An 18,806-nucleotide genomic window follows, 5' to 3' on the forward strand; every position below is an offset into this window, starting at 1 on the left:
AAAAACTTAAATTAAATATAATAATAATAAATACAAAAACTTAAATTAAATATCATAATAAAGAATATTTTATAGATTTTTTCCTGTGTCCCAGAGATTATGTTCCTTATTATTTCACCTATCCCTACTAATATTATAAATGTCAATGTAAGTTTGTTTGTTACGCTTTCACGCAAAAACTACATAACCGATCCTCTTGAAACTTTGTACACATATTCTAGGAAGTGTTAGAATTAATATATACTTTTTATCCCGACATTAAGCTCGGTTCCTTTGGTAGAGGGGATGAGAGTGATTGACGATTTTACACCATAACTCAGACAAATTATAACCGATTTAAATAATTATTTTTGTACCATAGAGGTTATAATATGTGTTTAATTTTGCCAAATTTTGTGCAGATCTGATGAATGTGGTTGGAGATAGAGGACAGAACTCCTCAGCGGACTAGCAAACCCCTCATTTAAGGCTTAGCGATACTGAATACTTGAATGCCACATCAAGAAACAAAATCAAACGCAGACGAAGTCGCGGGCAACAGCTAGTATAATATACTTACAGGGTGGTAATAATAGAAGACCGACTCTAGTTTTCTTCAGACGGTAGATCATTTTTAACTAGATTGACTGCGGCCAATGGGCATTCGTGTACAACTGTAGGCTCGAAAAGTAAGCTCCGCCATTGGCTAGACCAGATTACCCAAAGAAAAATATAAGTACTAATAAACAATACTGTTTCCCAGTATCATACAAATCGTAGGTAAAAAATCATGCAAGTAGACTAATTTATTTGTTTTATTTTAATCCACTACAAGTTAGCCCTTGACTGCAATCTCACCTGGAAGTAAGTGATGATGCAGTCTAAGATGGTAGCGGGCTAACCTGTTAATGTAGTCATATTCGATTTCTACGCGAGATCGCACCAGAACACATCATCGCTTATAGCGGCACGTCTTTGTCGGTAGGGTGGTAACTAGCCACGGCCAAAGCCTCCCACCAGGCCAGACCAGAGAAAATTCGAAATTGGAAATTATAAATTCCCCTGCCGGGAATCGAACCTGGGATCTCCTACATAAATTCACAGCGCTTACCGTTGCGCCAGGATGGTCGTCAACGTCTTCGTCGTCAAGACGTCGGTAGACATACATAACAAAAGATTAACGTCCGTTTTCAATTAGTATTCAATCAATCTGTAATCTATTGATAATTTGCCTAGCAATAATAAAATAATAAATAAAAAAAAAAAAAAAAAACATTTTATTTCAGGTCGGGGCCCATATACAAAATTTAACACAAAATAAATATACATATAAGACAGATTTTAAAAATAAACACAAAATAAATATAAGACCGATTTTAAAAATAAATAAATAAAGAGAAAAAAAAAATTAATTAAAACCTACAATTAAAAATGACAATAAATTAAATTTCAATTAAAAAATAAATTAAATTTCAATTAAAATTAAAATTAAAATCCAACTATTTTAACTATTTTATATCATTATAATGTTATTTGTTACAAGTTGTATAGATATTTTTTGACAATAACAACGTTGCTAAGTAATCGTCATCATCAACCCATTACCGGCCCACTACAGAGCACGGGTCTCCTCCCACAATGAGAAGGGGTTAAGGCCGTAGTCCACCACGCTTCCCCAATGCGGATTGGTGGACTCCACACACCTTTGGGAACATTATGGATAACTCTCAGGCATACAGGTTTCTTCACTATGTCTTCTTTCACAGTTGAAGTAAGTTATATTTAAATTGCTAAAAACGCTAAGAAAAGTTTGTGTTACAGTAATTTTATAAAGATGGTAAATAATTAAACATTTGATTACTAACCAATGTTCATGACATGGAATTGGTGGGTACTTTGATATAAATACGACTTCATTATCGATATACTGCAGTCCTACATGGACTCGAAAGATGTAAAGATACCTCCAGGTGTCTTAGTCGTTTATCATTTGAGTTGCGTACCGGGATTCGAACTCGCCCTCGAAGGTGAAGACAAAGTCCTACTCACTGGGCTATCACCGCTCTAAGTAATACATCTGTAGATAACGGATAGATTCAATATTGAAAATGGACGTAGGACATTTACAATAGCACCATTCGTTTTCGCGTCAGGATTTAAAATAATTGCTTGTCATTGCGGTGGTACGTGTGCAACCACACCGCAGATATTTAGCGTTTAGATCCAACGTGTTGCGACAAGGCGTATGCCAAGTTACTTGACGGATACTCTGTACTGCTGAGTTTAACTATGCATTTACTGCCTAGAAATGGTCTGTTACTATGTGAGAAGGAATACATATAGTGCTTTTTGAGTCAAGCTCGTCCGGGATTGAATGAATGAATGAGTACACTTTCATTGTACACCGCAGAGAAAGTTCATAGAGATACAAATACAGAAGGTACAATTTGGCGGCCTTATATACCTAAGCTATCTCTTCAAGGCAGGCAAAGGCGTACGAGAAAGTGCTAAAGACAATTGGTAGATAACATAAAAAAAATAAAAAAGGGTTCAAAAGCGGTTCATCCGTTCACGAAATATGAAGACACACACACACACACACGTCAAACTTAAACACCTCGTTGTTTTTGCGTCGGGTGTTATAAAGGCCATTACAGAAAACAAGATAAATAAGCAAATAAACATAGCAAACAAAAAATTTCTGGAATTTCTGTGAAGAAATAACGAGTAAAAATGAAATATTGGTACGAAGTATTTCGGGATATCACCTTGAAGAATAGTAGATAAATATAGAAAAGAAATGGATATATATATTTTTTTTTTACGACAATACACACATCGCCATCTAGCCCCAAAGTAAGCGTAGCTTGTGTTATAGGTACTAAGATGACTGATGAAAATGTTTATGAATAATATACATACATTCTTATAATATAAAGATAAACACTCAGACACTGAAAAACAATCATGTTCATCACACAAACGTTTTCCAGTTGTGGGAATCGAACCCACGGGCTTGGACTCAGAAAGCGGGGTCGCTGACCACTGCGCCAGTCGGCCGTCAAAATCTACTTTAATCATGTTGAAATTCCCCATTTATCTAATTATTTACCAAGACAGCTACAGATTCAAATTCAAATTATTGACAAGTCAAAATACGAGAAAAGTTAACTACTACAAACTTAAATTACTTCATGTTTAAAAATAAAAATATTCTCAAAGTTAATTCGTTTAACGGCTAGCCCACCCACAAGAAGATACGGTTATGTGAACCGCCATTTTGTGAGCGAAGCAAATGGCCGACATTTATGGCGGGAAAATATATTTGCTTTAGAAATTAAAAGTCAGGGAATTTTATAATGTGAATATAAACGAAACGTGTTGCTCGGATTATTTTATACGGGAACGCATATTTACAATTTATAAAAAGCCGAATTAGGAAAATAAATGGTAGGTAGTTTGTTAATCGAGGGTGAAAAGTACGGGGGGGGGGGTGGGTGAGTTCAAATCCCTCTAACTTTTCTAAGTTATGTGCATTTTAAGCAATAAAAATATCACTTGCGGTGAAGGAAAACATCGCGAGGAAACCTGCATACCTGAGAGTTCTCCATAATGTTCTCAAAGGTGTGTGAAGTCCACCAATCACTGGACCAGCTTGGTGGACTACGGCCTTAACCCCTTCTCATTGTGGGATGAGACCCGTGCTCTGTAGTGGGCCAGTAATGGGTTGATATGATGATGATGATTAAGTGAGAAATCCGAATTCAAAATTCATTTATTTCAAGTACTTAGGCCTAATATAAGCACTTTTGAAACGTCAAGTCTGTCTGTTTGTAGTGACTACCAACGGTTCGGAAGGCAGATTCTACCGAGAAGAAGCCGGCAAGTAAATCACATAACTACATACTCTCCTTTTTATGTGGGTGGTTAAAAAGGGAACTAATTAAAGCATCACAAGTAAACGGTAGCAGGAGGCATTATTGCGTAGCTTCATTAAGCAGCTACGCCTTTGTTTTATATTGGGTCATTAAAAGGCTATTAACTGTAGAACAGCTCCCAAACAAAAGGCGAGCTTAATCCAGCCGAATCAAAGATCCCTTATCTTAAGAAACGAGAGTAAACAAGTGCAATGAACTTTGTAGAAAACTGTCTAGGTACCGCTCTTGTCTGTACACTTAGTACTGGATTTGCACGCTCGCAATTGAGTAGTCGTTATCGAGTATCGAAACACTTGAACTTCAGAGTAAAATGGATCTTACCAACATTGAATTAAAGTCCATCCTTTCTCAGAACTATGTGCCCTGCCAATTGCCACTACAGCTTGAGGCCCGTTGAGCTACGTCGGTAACTGTGGTTCTTCGAATCTGCACATTTCTGATTTGATCACGTAGAGATACTCCGAGCATAGCTTTCTCCATCGCCCGCTGAGTGACTTTGAGCCTTCTTATGAGGCCCACAGTAAGCGACCACGTCTCAGATCCGTAAGTCGTCACTAGCAACTCGCACTGTTCGCAGGCTCTAGTCTTCAGGCACTGAGGGATTTTGGAAGAGAAGATGTCACGAAGCTTTCCGAACGCTGCCCATCCGAGTAGGATTCGGCGGTTCACCTCCTTCTCAAAATTGGACTTACCTAACTGGACCGTGTGTCCTAGGTACACGTATTCGACGACAATTTCGAGTGCAGTGCTCTCAACGATTACTGGTTGAAGCGGAATATGAGCATTTACATAACAATCTTACTTGGAATATAAATAATAACTTTTTAATACATGAAACATATTTTTCAGTAAATAAATACAATACTTTACCGATTCTTTGTTACTATCACCATGCTTATTCTGTGACGAAGCCACTAAGTCTACTCTTTGGAGTGAATCAATCAACAAGTGACAAATCACAATGTAGATTGATTAACTGTGATCCAATTCGTCGACGGATCCGATTTGCCGGCTATTACTGATTAAACGCCGAGCTTAGTGTTATAGTGTAGTGTAGTGTGCATACACTTACATTGATTGACTACACAACCACTGACATATATATACAGTACGAATATTATAAATCTGAAGAGTTTGTTCTCTTGAACGCTCTAATCTCAGGAACTAAAGATTAAAAACAACTTTTTGTGTTGGATATCTATCACTATTCCTTTTATCGAGAAAGGCTTTAGGATATATAACATTACGCTACGCTCAATAGGAGCGGAGCTACAATGATAATTTTGCTATATTAAACAAATTCAAAATTACAACCCTTACAAACCCTTGACTTATGTATCTTTTGTAAGTACTTAAATTATTCTACCACCATGTTGAAAAAATAGAATTTGCCAATATGCGGTGGCGGCCATATTGGAATTAAAAATTTGTCATATTATGGTAAGATGAAATAAACCAGCTCACGAACTAATTAATTTTAGTCAATTTATTATTTCCATCATTATGTATTACTAGATTTACTTATAACACTTATAAACTTGTTCTAATCGGAATACCTTTCTCAATCAAGCTCTTAGAATGCCCCATCTTTCTCTTTCCCCCCATTTACGACTCCCCCAGCAATCCCACCGCCAACTCACGTTTACCAATCAGAAGAGAGTTAGGAAATAGCGGTCAACTGACTTGACTAAAATTATACAATAAAACTAAAATTATTTCCGTTTTAAGTCAATACACCATATTAATATTATTTACAAAATAATTACGAAATTAAAGAAATCATTACAATATTATACTTTGATACTAGCTAAGCCCTTTATTTGAAACTCATATAGAGGGAACAACACACACACACACAGAGAGAGAGAGAGAGAGAGAGAGAGACACACAAACACACAGACACGTTAAACGTTTTTGAGTCGGAGAATAAAAAAAATCCGCCAAAAATTATTGCTCTTTTCTATTTTTCTCTCAGAATAACAACAGAATGCCTAATGTGTCTATCTTTTAAAGTTGATCATACGCGGACGTAGGTAGTCGCGGCCCGGGGGGGGGGGGGGGGGGGGCAGCATATTTATGTCTCGGAAAACAATAATCCATCTCAAACATCTATCCGATTGATTAACCGTAAAAGCAAACTATCCCTCCGTCTCAAGGTAACCTTTTATAAAACGTGCCTACGTCCCATAATGACATACGCCAGCGTCGTATTCGCCCATCGCCCTCACAGCTCTTACAAGAGCTTTCAAATCCTACAGAACAGTCCGTGGTTCGTGCGCAACGTAGATCTCCACCGGGACCTCGATCTTCCCACCATAGCCCAGTATATGAAATTATTATCAAAGACCTACTTTGAAAACGCAGTCCGTAACCCCAACCCCCTAGTGCTCGAGGGAGGCGTCCACTTATACCCCCGTCCCCGACGTCGAGGTTAAGCGGCGACGTCCGAGCATGTCCTTGAAGACTCTGACGATAAAATAACTACCAACAACGTGTCCCAACAACACTCACACACACGCAACAAACACAGCGTCACCGAGTCCTGGGGCTCTTCTCATGGCGAGCACTCGCCGTGGTTGGGTGGCGCCGTAGCAACCCCTCAGGTGGTTAGCGGCAAGTGTCCATACGAAAAAGAAAATACAATGATCGAATAATTCAATCACACTAAAATGAATAAAAAAGCTGGCTACATTAATTTTATCCTTTAAGAGCCGAGCCGAGAGGAATGTCCAACAGTCCACTGTTGGACATTCCGATAACACCACAACGCCATCTGTCGGTGGGTCATTAAAAGAAAAGTATATATACGTAAGCGGATCAAAGTTTGTATAGAAAAACATCACTTAAAAGAAGCTCTATACAGACGGAGACGCGGTGAACGGCCAGTATTCAATAAACAAACCTAATCAAAATCAGCCCGACCTTTCAAAGAGCTACAATGCCATCGACAAACTAATAAAAGAACTATTCCATCAAACTTTTACTATAAAATCTCGCCTATTGCGTCAAACGAAAATAGTGAGGATCCTACGTGTTATACTAATAAATGTATATCGATAGAACGATACGAGCTTAGTCAAGTCGATATCTAAACAGTCAATTTCTATGCATCTTCACAGCGCATTTATTATAGAGATGGGATTATATCGAATATCGATGCATAGTAATTTCTCTTGATGTTATTGCAACTGTGTTGTACTGAATAGTTTAAGTAGGGTAATTTCAGTTTTTTTATGGATTTATTTTTATTAAAAAAATATTTGAAGTGAAACTACGACTTTTCTTTAACCGAGATTTGAGAGTGGGGTTTCGTTACTTGTGCGACAAGAAATATATTACTTAGAGAGAAGGAAAAGTATGAAACCTACTTAACGTATATCTACTGTAATTACTCACGAAAGAGATTTAAGTGTGATTTAATTACAGGCATTCACAGAGCGTTTATACATATATGTTACCATTTACGTAGCTGAAAGCTACATTCGTTAAATTCAAACTAAAGCTAGGAGAGTTCCCTAGTCTAAGAAGAGCCCAAAACAAACTTAACCGCCTATTTTTTTTGTTATAACCATTTCACAATCAATTCATATTTAGCTATGAAGTTAGAGCAATTCATACCGAAGCCTTTTATCATTTAAATAGTACTAGTCAATGCAATGTTCAGCGAGAGTTCAATTTCATTATTAAATTAAATTAAAAAAAAACATGCAAGTTGGTTACTAAAAAAACAAAAATAATACCGGTAATTTATTATGGACTTAGTGACTCACAAACTCTATAATTATTAATCATCGATAGTCTCAGATATGCCATCACTAGCCACCTCAAGAAAACAGTCGACAAATAAGCGGATGCAGACGGGTCGAGACAGGGCAGTTAGCATAATTGACTCGCTCGAGGCGCTACTAACTCTTTTGTTTTACACCATAGCCAACTGTGCAGCGATCCGCGCGTTTAGTAGCATTTTAGAACGTGGTGTTTATATCCTCATTGACATATAACTATAGCCAAAAGTGCTACCTTTTTGGGTTGAACACGAATTTCCCTACACCTACAAATTGAAGGTCTCCTATTCATCAATCATAAATATATCAGTCCACTGCTGGACCAAATGCCTCTCCCAACGGGGGGTTTCCCCATAATCACCATTATTCCTATGACATCCCAACGTGGACAGGGTGGTGATCCCAGTAGATGGTAGTATAACAGAGGAAGCTTCAATTTTAATTTCAATTTCAAGCTGCTGCCCGTTCTTCGTTTTATTCCCTAAGTCACCTCGTACGACGCCAAAGAGGAGTTGTGTTGACAACTGTATACTGATCTACTGTCACCACATGGCAATTCCTGCTGCCTACATTTATTATGACTGCTGGTAAGTACTGTTGTTTATAAGTGGGTGATACCGCGTTCGATACTCGGCTGGGCAATTTGGGAATTTAATTGGGAAATAATTTTTGAATTTTCTCTGATCTGATCTGGTTTCAGCTTTGGGCTGTGACTAGTTACAACCCCAATAAGTTATTTTTATTTTTAATAGAATTTTATATATTACACTTCTTCAATGGACTTTATGAATTAGAAAAGCGACACTTAATATAAGCATATTACACCATGTACGCCTGTGATAAGTCCACATGAATAAAATATATTTGAAATTGAGTTTGAATTCTTTTAATTAGTAACCCGTTCCAATGGATGTATTTTTAATGGCTCAACGGATAAGACAATTTTAATGCTATTATATATGCTGCAACTTTAATTGCTGCAAAGACGAGCGTAATGTTACTTTAAAATTAACAAATAAATGCAACTGACGGTATTTCCAATTTATTTGCAGATACTTACTACCACTATTGATTTTTTCTACCAGCAGTTAGCATTAAATCATATTCAAAATTTTTTTCCTAATAAAAATATTATCGAATCGCCGCGCGCCGCCGCTTATGAAGTATTACAACAAAAAGATGAAGACATACTTGTAATTTTAATAATATTATTTTCTTATTTGTCCGAAGTAGTATTATACATGTGAGTGTGTTTGTTTGTCTGTCTTTCTTTCACGCATTTATCAAGCAGACAATGAATTTGATATTGCCATAGAGTTAATTAATAGGACGGAGAGTAACATTACACTGCTTTTTATCCCAGCTAAAAACGGGCTAGTTAATAATAATGATAACTAATAGAACAGTTCGCGCAGACCGTTTCATAACATTCCTATAGCTACTTAAGTTTTACTTCTTTTGTTTTGCCCGTTCTTTAGTACGCTGCTAGATTCCCATTGAAACTAAACTATTGTACGATGAGGGTCCGACTTTAAACGTTCAAGTTGCTCGGGAATAAATGATTTTACGATTTCCAATATCGATGTCTCGCATATTGCATTTGTAATTAGAGTCTCGATAAAGCTTTTTTAGTGCCAAGGAATATCCAGGATGTATAATGGTAATATTTTTTTTGTTTTTTTGTCTGTAGCCTGCAAGCGGTTTTGGATTCGGAGTTTTCGATTTTAAATTGGAGAAAAATAATTCTCAAAATAAATGTGAACTCTTTCTTGTAGTAGTCAAGTCAAACAGACTAACAAGAGCAAATTACTAGTAAATGAAATCTGTCAATTCTTTGTCGCGCTTAAAAATTCTGATGAAGCTGTTCGGTAGGGTAGTCCGTTAGAAGGATGAATAGATGTAATGTTACTTTACATAAAAAGTTACTCTGATGCCCGTTTTAACTACCTAACCTAAGAATCGCCTTAATCGGATGCCTAGAAATTTAGGTGATTCCTTTTAAAACTTTTTACTGTCAAAATTTACTACACCGATCTTGAAAGGTGGAAAAAATAATTCTTTTTTTTAAGGTTATTAAATCATACGAAAAAACGACAACGTTAGGCTTTATTAATTGCCTAGTATAAATCGATTGATGAAAGGTAAATTTAGGCTTTACTTATTATTTAGGCATTGCCTTGTTCTTCGTTACTGAAAAATGGGCATAGGACGGATTACTAAAGAACCTCAGATACAACGAATATTTTGCATAATTTTTGCTATTATCAGTATACTCATATACTCATAGAATTTTACAATCAATATATTTTCTGAACTTTAACGTCAAAACCCAGTGACATTGACAACTTCAACTTATTTGTCAATTCTCAAATTCACTAGCGCGGGGTCTCTCAAAACTTTCTGTAATAGAACAGTCTTGTGAAAAGTTGTGAATAATTACATAAATAAACAAGTGCAATGAACTACCAGATGTCTCCTGTAAAGCTTTACATACAAGATGTATTTAGAGCGAAGCAAACTGAAGAGAACCGTTATATTTACGAAATGTTCGGCTTGCAGTTCAAGAATATCATGATACACGGTGTAGTAACCGCTGTATACAATAAAACTAGTGAAACTACGAATTTCGAGCTAAGTGACCCAACAGGCTGCATCCAAATTTACTATGATACTAAAAAAAACAACTACAAATTGCCTGATGGCACTATGAATGACCTAGTAAAATCTTTTGCGCTTAAATCTCAATCTGCACATGATAAAATACTTACAATGTCTGCAATGCTGAATTCTATAGAAAATAATTATAAAAACAAGTTTAATTTTGATAGTGGTTCGCATGTTTGTGTTGTTGGTGATATTTTTGTGGATGATTTTAGGAATGCAAGAATGATTTGTGCCTATAGCTGTAAAACTACTTCTGTTGAAAGAGACATAGTATGGTTAGAAGAACTAAGATATATATATGATAGGTATTATCTTCAAACTAAAGGAATCAGTACCTAGGGATATGTTATCATAGTCGTTATCAATATATATGTATGTTGCTGGGCTAGGTCTCTATAGTCTTAAACTATTCAACTATTCAATTTTTATATTTATTTTTTCTGGCTATATTAGAATGGATTTTCCAGTTCAGTGTTAAGTTTGCACCATCTTAAGACCCTATTTATCTTTTGAGTGAGCTACTCCATATTTAGCCACTTAAGCTTCAAAAGCACTTGGCAACAAATAAAAACTCTATTTTCTGTGTGTTTGTATTATTTATTTATAATATTTTAACTCTGTTTAACAGATATAAAGTAATGGGTTGAAGTAACAAACTCACAATTAACTATTCTGAGTTTATTGCTTTAACCACATATTAAAAAGGAATAAAACTTCAAGTTTTGCCATAATACAGAAATCTATTTTTGCTGCTTTACAAAATAAAAACATTTCTTACCTATCAATCCAAAGCATTCATTTAAGTAATTGCTTTAAGACATACTAGGTATGTATAATGTAATTGCTATTTTTAATGCGATTATAATAATGATAGTCGTCACATAAAACGATTAATAAATACTGAAATAATAATTATATTCGTGATTATGAAGAAGTATAAATAATTTCATTTTTTTTTATAAAACCGTTGTTCCTTAAAACAACGATAAATGAGAAGTTCCAAATACCCTTCTATCGTAGTGTTTATATTCTCATTGCAGCTGAGAAAAAATACTGTCAATGTCAAATTCAAAAAGTTTGGTTGTATCATAGTTGTATCTAATCGTAATACCTATCATGTTAGTCTGTGGCAAAAATTTTCCCTATTGTTTTCATCGTCGTTTCCTCCGGTAGAAAGGTAATTTATTTATCAGATTATACATAACAGAGCTGTTATCCTTCCCGCATTGACTTAATAAAAGCTGTACTGACTTGTCCAGCTTATAGGTAAATTTTACTCATTGTTAATTGTAATACGCCAAGCTTAAGATTTTGATGAAAGGTTATTAAGTGCTCATAAAAAATAAATGTGGGGAAATAGATGCTCATAAAACATTAATACTTAAAAAATATTTATTATTTTCAGCAACATGGCTAATGAAGGGATTTCTCCTCAAGAAATTGAGGCGTTATGCCAAACACCAGGCCCGTCCACGAAGGCAAGTATTTTTTTCTGTAATTGTTATTGACCTTTGTCATTCGATAAGAAAATTCGACCGTACCGATATAAATCACTTGCTGAACCGTTATCTCGTTTATAAAGATTCAGCTTTTAATTAAAAGTAAATCATCATTAATTTTCAACAATGTGTTGAAGTTATAGGCAGCTAACCTGCATCGCAGCAGTATGTTGGGTCTATGCTCTAAAACCTTCTCCTATCAGAGAAGAAACAAGCCCAGCACTGGTACATTAAAAGGCTAAGAATGGCTGATGTTGTTATAATAATTATTTAGATGTTTAGTTGTGAAATCTAGAACAATCAAAAAACAACAAAATGCAACAACCAGTGCAGCCTATTAACGTCATACTACTGGGAAACTGCCCTCCACTTTCATAGAAGAGATGGTTTTAGCCCACCAGGCTGTTCCAATGCATGTTGGTGGGCTCTAACAACTAGTGCCACAAGTCAGTGATTATACTTTTAAAGAACACTGTGGCAATGTTGGTGTCAGTAATTTCAAAATGTTGGTCATAAGCAATAAGAAATATAAGAAATAAAAATAATAAGTCACTACTATACTATTTATTTTTACAATAACGTAACTTTCTTTTTCAAATGTGTAGCCCTATTTATTCAATATAAGTAAAATCATTTTTGGACAATAATGTGAATAAGTCAATTCTGTTATTTTTATGCATTACTGTTTGTTGTCTGTAATAAATAAAAGATACAACTGGGATTGACTGCTTAATGTGCTCTCCAATTTGGCTGGCTGGCATGGCTTTTACTTAAAATTCTTTAATAGAAAAAAACCTTACAAATTTTGGTGCAACTCAGATTTGAACCCAGGAAGTAACCAGTAGCCAGCTTGTCTCTATGCCAGTTTATATTTTATGGGATATACTTTGGAAAGTGTGCTCGGGAACTAATAAACCTCATCCCCTCCTCACCATTCTACCAACACGCTGCAAGATACCCAGCATGTTTTCTTCCCTATGTTGTCGATATCCCAAGAACTCGCACAAAGCAATTTGCATCTTCTTTAGCACACCCTTCCGAGTTCTGTGTTTCCTTATTCTTACAACCTTGGTATCTTTAAAGCAAGTGTGAATAGGCATCATCCAGGCCACCGCACTCCATCTGCACTTTCCATCAGGTGAGATTGTGGTCAAGTGCTTGTTTATTAATTTAAAAAAAAAAAACAAGTTAATGTATATAAAAAAGTCAAAAATATCTTTATTCAAGTAGGCCTATAGGTGGCACTTTTGAGGCGTACATTACAAGAGAAGTACACGGTAGTGAGATGATGGCGATAGCCATATTCGTAACTTAAAAAGTAAAGGTACGAGGGTTCCAAACGCATGTTTTTTTTTTGTTATCACCATCTCACATTGTCATTTTAAATTATTAGCAGAGCAACCTGGTTAGATTGACACCCAAGCTTTTTAATCGATTCCGTAGTCCTTTATACTATAGTAGGACATTATAGATAAGCTTATTTTTTATTACAAACCTTAGTATTTAAGAGATATTTCCATACAATGTTAAGCATGCTGTTCTATTAAAGGACTCTCATATTATAAAAATGATTTCTCCTTTTTCCAGGACTTCATGTTCCAACAAACGATGTACAGGATCAAAGACCCACGCAAATCCATCCCATTCTACACAGGTGTCCTCGGAATGACTCTATTGAAACAACTTCACTTCCCGGAAATGAAGTTTTCACTATTCTTCATGGGTTACGAAGACCCCTCTGAAGTGCCTAAGGATGAAGCCCAAAGATCAACCTGGGCTATGACGAGAAAAGCTACTTTGGAATTAACACAGTAAGTTCACCTATTTTGTCTCTAAATCGACCTTAACTAATTTAAATTATAAGTTTCAAAATTATTACGGTTCTATTGTCAAATAATATTGTACTTCTATAACCACAGGTATCGCCTGGGCTAGACTATCGATTTGCCTGTTTTTTTTTCAAACAATACACATATACACTTATATATAGATATAAGCGTTAGGCAGGCACATAGATGGCACTTTTGATGCGTTATTATATACAAAATGTGTACATAGCAGTGAGTAGTTATGGCGATAACTACAATCGTAAACTTAAAACTAAAGCTACGAGGGTTCCAAACGCGCCTTGGTCTAACAAGAAGCCCACAACAAACTTAGCCGGGTGTTCTTTTTGTTATCACCATCACATTGTCATTAGAAAATATTTATAAAAATAAATATAAATGTATATAATATATAGATTATTATTTTTATTATTCATAATAGAATAAGAAGTTTTCACTCATGATCCTACCACATTTCTTAAGCGTATCGTCCTTTTGATGTTTACACAGTCTATCCTTGAACTTATTCAGTGTTACTGCAGTCACTTATACCTCTGGCAATCTTGATATATGTTTTAAACTACCAGTTCTATTAGAAGTTAGATGTAGAATTCTTTTATATTTCAATATTAATGGTAATTTATTCTACTAATTACAGCAACTGGGGCACGGAGAGTGACGATTCAAGCTACCACAACGGGAACTCTGAACCACGAGGGTTTGGTCACATTGGCATACTCGTGCCCGACGTCGATGAGGCTTGTGCTAGGTAAGAGACCAAATACCGGCCAAGTGCGAGTCGGACCCGCGCAAGAAGGGTTCCTCGTACCATAGTCTATAAAAACTGCAACAAATTCATCATATCTGTTGTACCGGAGCACGCTTGAATATTTATTTTGTTCAGTTTTTTAAGTATTTGTCGATATAGTGGTAACAGAAATACATCACGTGTCTTAACTATCACGGTTTATGAGTTTATAGCTTGGTAACAGATATAGACAGATAGACAGAATGCTGTTTGGGTACGGAACCCTAAACATAATTATCACCCTGTTGCTGACTCCCTACGGAGTACAGGTATCCTCTCAGAATGAGAAAGGTTAAGGCTGTAGTTCACCACTCTAGCGTAGTTCGGATCGATGGACTTAACACTGCTTTGAGAACATTATGGAGAACTCTCAGGCATGCAGGTTTCCTCACAATGTTTTCCTTCACCGTTGGAGCAAGTGTTATTTTAATTACATAAAATGCTTAGTAAAGTGAGAGGTGCGTGCTGGGATACGAACTCAGCCCCCCGAAAGTAAAGCCGAAGTCCTAACCACTGGGCTATCAACTTAAAATCTAATTTGCTTTAACTGTGAACGAAAACATCGCGAGGAAACCTGCATGCCTGAGAGTTTTACATGATGTTCTCAAAGGTTTGTGGAGTCCACCGATCCGCACTGGGCCAGCGTTGTGGACAACGGTCTTAACCCCTCTTCACTGTGGGAGCCCGTGCTCTGTAGCGGGCCGGTAATGGGTTGATATGTCAAAGTCAAAGTCAAAAATATCTTAATTCAAGTAGGCCCATAGGTGGCACTTTTGATGCGTACATTACATGAGAATTACACGGTAGTGAGATGATGGCGATAACCATATTCGTAAACTTAAAACTAAAGCTACGAGGGTTCCAAATGCGTCCTGGTCAAAGAACAAGCCCACAACAAACTTAGCCGGGTGTTTTTGTTATCACCATCTGACATTGTCATTTAAAGCTATTAGAAGAGCAACCTGGTTAGAGAAATCATTCACATCTGAGCTTTTTTTATCGATTACGTAGTTCTTTATACTATAATAGGACTTTTCTATAAGCTCACGTTTAATACAAACTTTAAACTTTTTAAGAGACATCTCCAAGATGTCAATGGGTAGTTTATTGTAGAATTGTATGCAATTTCCTTTAAAAGAATTACCAATTTTATGTAACCTAGTATATTGTACTGTAAGTTTATTCCTACTTCTAATGTTTAAATTATTGCAGTCACATTATTTCTGATTATTGAACATGACTCCCGTATCATTGAGATTATTAATTAATAGTGAAAACTTTATTAATAGTCTTTACTAATATTATACATTGTGACAATTAATTTATAGCCGTTTGATTCAAAAAAAAAAACATGCGTTTACAATCTCATCACGTCAGTCCAGCGCTGGACTGTTATAGACTATTCTATAATGCCATTTGCTTCGCCCTTAAATAATTATTTGTACATTAAAAAAAAACTAACTTCTTTGTTAATTATTTTACAGATTTGAGCAGCAAGACGTCAAGTTCATCAAACGCCCTCAAGACGGCAAAATGAAGGGACTTGCTTTCATCCAAGACCCCGATGGTTATTGGATCGAGATTTTCACCTCCAAAGTGGTCTCCTAACCAAAAAAAAAAGCAAACGTGTATAATGTTGAATATTTTCTGTAAAAACCCAAGGTGCCTTGTTAATAACGTGGCATAACGTCTGAAACGTTACGCAGTGTTTATGGCATATGAAAGGTGCTGTCAAACTGGCAACACTGCATAACGATTCCGAGGTTATGCACATGTATAAAATGTGAAAAACCTAAAGTCGCGGCGCTAAGTGCGTTTTTGTATTTAAAGTTGTATAAAAAAATATGTGGAAATATATGTGAGTAAGAAATTCTTATAAAAACCCGTTATTATAGTGTTTATAATTTTATTATTATATTGTTGCCATTTATTGTTGTTTTTTTTTTGTTTTAATACTGAATGGAAGCTGGCGTTACCTTGCGTAATTCCTACTTATACAATAAACATTAAATTTATTTGCCTAATATTTTTAGCCGCATAAAACCTGTTTGTTGGTTAAAAAAGAGAATTTTATTTCCCGGTTAAATTAAAAATGTTATATCTTCATAACTTGTAGTAAGTAACTTGATCGGGATATCATAAATAAAGCACAAGTACAGAAATTAAAAAAAAAAACGTGCGTGTCTAATTATCAGACTAATATATTGGATTATGAGCCTTAAATCAATGGAATAAGGTACACGTTACGAGCAAGTGTGATGAAATAGTAGATTATGAATCAAGTAATGTTACATTGATATGAGCTAAAAGCGAATACGCTAAGAAAGCAGAGTGTAACAACCAGCAGTAGGCAGCCACTCTGCTTTCCGAGTCCAAGGCCGTGGGTTCGATTCCCACTACTGGAAAAATGTTTGTGTGATGAGCATTAAATATTTTCATTTTCATTTCATTTATTCAGAATATTGGTAAGGGTACTGAATTGATACAATAAACATGGTGCCACGATAACTGTTGCAGTAGTATAAACTGTGTCGCAACAATTAACGCCCACCTCCAGCAATAAATGTATAGGTACCAATAAGACAAAAATAGAACATAGTAAATGCCAATAAAAAAAAGAGAATAAGAGTCAATTAAATTAATAAAAACATGCAGCACTTATTTAGTGCGGGTGTGTGTGTGTGTGTGCAATTGTGTGTGAGTGTGTGTGTGTGTATATGCATGTGTGTTATGTGAATGTCTATTGTTTGGGCCTATTTTAAAAAATCTGTTGAACTAGGAAGAATCATTTTATTATCTTTTCTACATCACTGTAGGATAGATTCCTAAGCCAATGTATAATAGCACTTCTACATTTATGGACTAACTGTCCATAAATGTAGAAGTGCTTGCGTGAAAAGGATATATTTAATGTAAAATTAATTTTGTTATAAAGGGTACAGCTAGCATTGTGAAATTGTCTTTTAGCAAGCATAGTGCGGCATGGTTTAATCTGACAGACGCGATCAGATCTTCTCCTTTCTGTATAGACACTTGGATTAAAATGCAATTCACGGTGTTTCCTTAAAATGACATGAAGGATATATATTTTCCTGACTGAAAGTACTTCAGTAATGTTGTATAGTTCGACCGATGGGAACCTAACCGGCTTACCTAACATAACTTTTAGAACAGCTTTCTGTGTTCTTTCTAGTCTCAGCAGTAAGGTTTTGCTACAATTACCACACAAAGTGATACAGTAAGATAAGATTGATTGGGCCAGAGAATAGTACACCATTTTTAGAGTTTTGTAATCAAGAATTGATCGCAGATTCCTAAACACGAAGATCAATTTTCTGACTTGACCAACGAGGGATTCTATTTGTGGCATCCAAGAGAGTGTACTATCTATTTTAACTCCTAAATACTTTATGACATCAACACGATCCAGGATACAACACCCGCAAGCAATGTTTTGTATATTCTAAGTATTTATGTATATTATTCATAAAATTATTCATCAGTCATCTTAGTACCCATAACACAAGGTACGCTTACTTTGCGGCTAGATGGCGATGTGTGTATTGTCGTAGTATATTTATTATTATTTATTAATGTAAAACACGCGTTTCATACGACGATTTTCATTACACTTGCGATTAAAATAACAGGATAAACACACATTTTAAAATTATTATCAACACAACACACCCAAACGGAAATATTAACAAAATATGAATTACGGAAAATAATATAGAATAAATAATTGAGGTCAAAATATTTGGCTATTTAAGGAAATGCCTATTATTTACATAAGGTTTTATGTAAAATTGGTTAAAAAAGAACCTGTATTACCCGGCGAAATTTATAATGGTCCATCTGTGTACATATAACTTGCAGTGAGGTACAAACCAAACTTAATCGGGTCTTCATAAATAAAGCACAAGTAATTGTAAATAAAACACGTGTGTCGCAATATTATCTTATATTAGGTTGGGGAAAAAGTTTCTTCGCATTTTTTAAGAAAATTCAAAACATTTTTTAATATAGTTTAACTAGAGTATGTAGGTACCATTTTGTTCGATAACTTTTTGCTATCTTGTAGGTAGGGACGTAATCCCTTTGATATATAAATTTTGACGCTTCTGATCAAAAAACCCCGAAAAGTAGTTTTGGCAGTCCTCTCGTGATGACACTGCTAAAGAATTCTGAAGAGACCGAAACAGGTGGAAATTTGAAGGTCAGAACTATACGGCGGATGTATTAACACCTCCCAGCCAAACTATCTCAATTTTTGCTGAGTGGCTAAAGATGTGTGAGGTTTAGCG

General features: G+C 35.5%; 2 protein-coding genes across 3 annotated transcripts; both read left to right on the forward strand.

Moving 5' to 3' along the window:
* The first annotated feature begins 10,097 nt into the window (after positions 1–10,097).
* On the forward strand, positions 10,098–10,949 carry LOC120634885. The gene has a single exon (XM_039905736.1). It carries the CDS (start codon positions 10,160–10,162, stop codon positions 10,703–10,705), a length of 546 nt encoding a protein of 181 aa, XP_039761670.1. The 5' UTR covers positions 10,098–10,159; the 3' UTR covers positions 10,706–10,949.
* A 505-nt stretch (positions 10,950–11,454) lies between these two features.
* Positions 11,455–16,429, forward strand: LOC120634843 (lactoylglutathione lyase). Of its 2 annotated transcripts, none has more exons than XM_039905673.1 (5): positions 11,455–11,543; positions 11,772–11,844; positions 13,453–13,676; positions 14,350–14,460; positions 15,984–16,429. In XM_039905673.1, exons 2-5 carry the CDS (start codon positions 11,776–11,778, stop codon positions 16,105–16,107), a joined length of 528 nt encoding a protein of 175 aa, XP_039761607.1. In that variant the 5' UTR covers positions 11,455–11,543; positions 11,772–11,775; the 3' UTR covers positions 16,108–16,429. The 2 variants fall into 2 exon arrangements, with proteins under 2 accessions (XP_039761607.1, XP_039761608.1); XM_039905674.1 differs by having other exon boundaries at positions 11,482–11,632.
* Positions 16,430–18,806: the final 2,377 nt, after the last annotated feature.

Source organism: Pararge aegeria, chromosome 25 (genome assembly GCF_905163445.1).
Source record: "Pararge aegeria chromosome 25, ilParAegt1.1, whole genome shotgun sequence".
Taxonomy (NCBI): Eukaryota; Metazoa; Arthropoda; class Insecta; order Lepidoptera; family Nymphalidae; genus Pararge; species Pararge aegeria.

Coding starts and splice junctions, on each gene's coding strand:
- LOC120634885 (XM_039905736.1), top strand. CDS start 10,160: ATGAACTACCAGATGTCTCCTGTAAAGCTTTACATACAAGATGTATTT.
- LOC120634843 (XM_039905673.1), top strand. CDS start 11,776: ATGGCTAATGAAGGGATTTCTCCTCAAGAAATTGAGGCGTTATGCCAA. Junction 11,845..13,452: donor CACCAGGCCCGTCCACGAAG/GCAAGTATTTTT, acceptor TCCTTTTTCCAG/GACTTCATGTTCCAACAAAC. Junction 14,461..15,983: donor GTCGATGAGGCTTGTGCTAG/GTAAGAGACCAA, acceptor ATTATTTTACAG/ATTTGAGCAGCAAGACGTCA.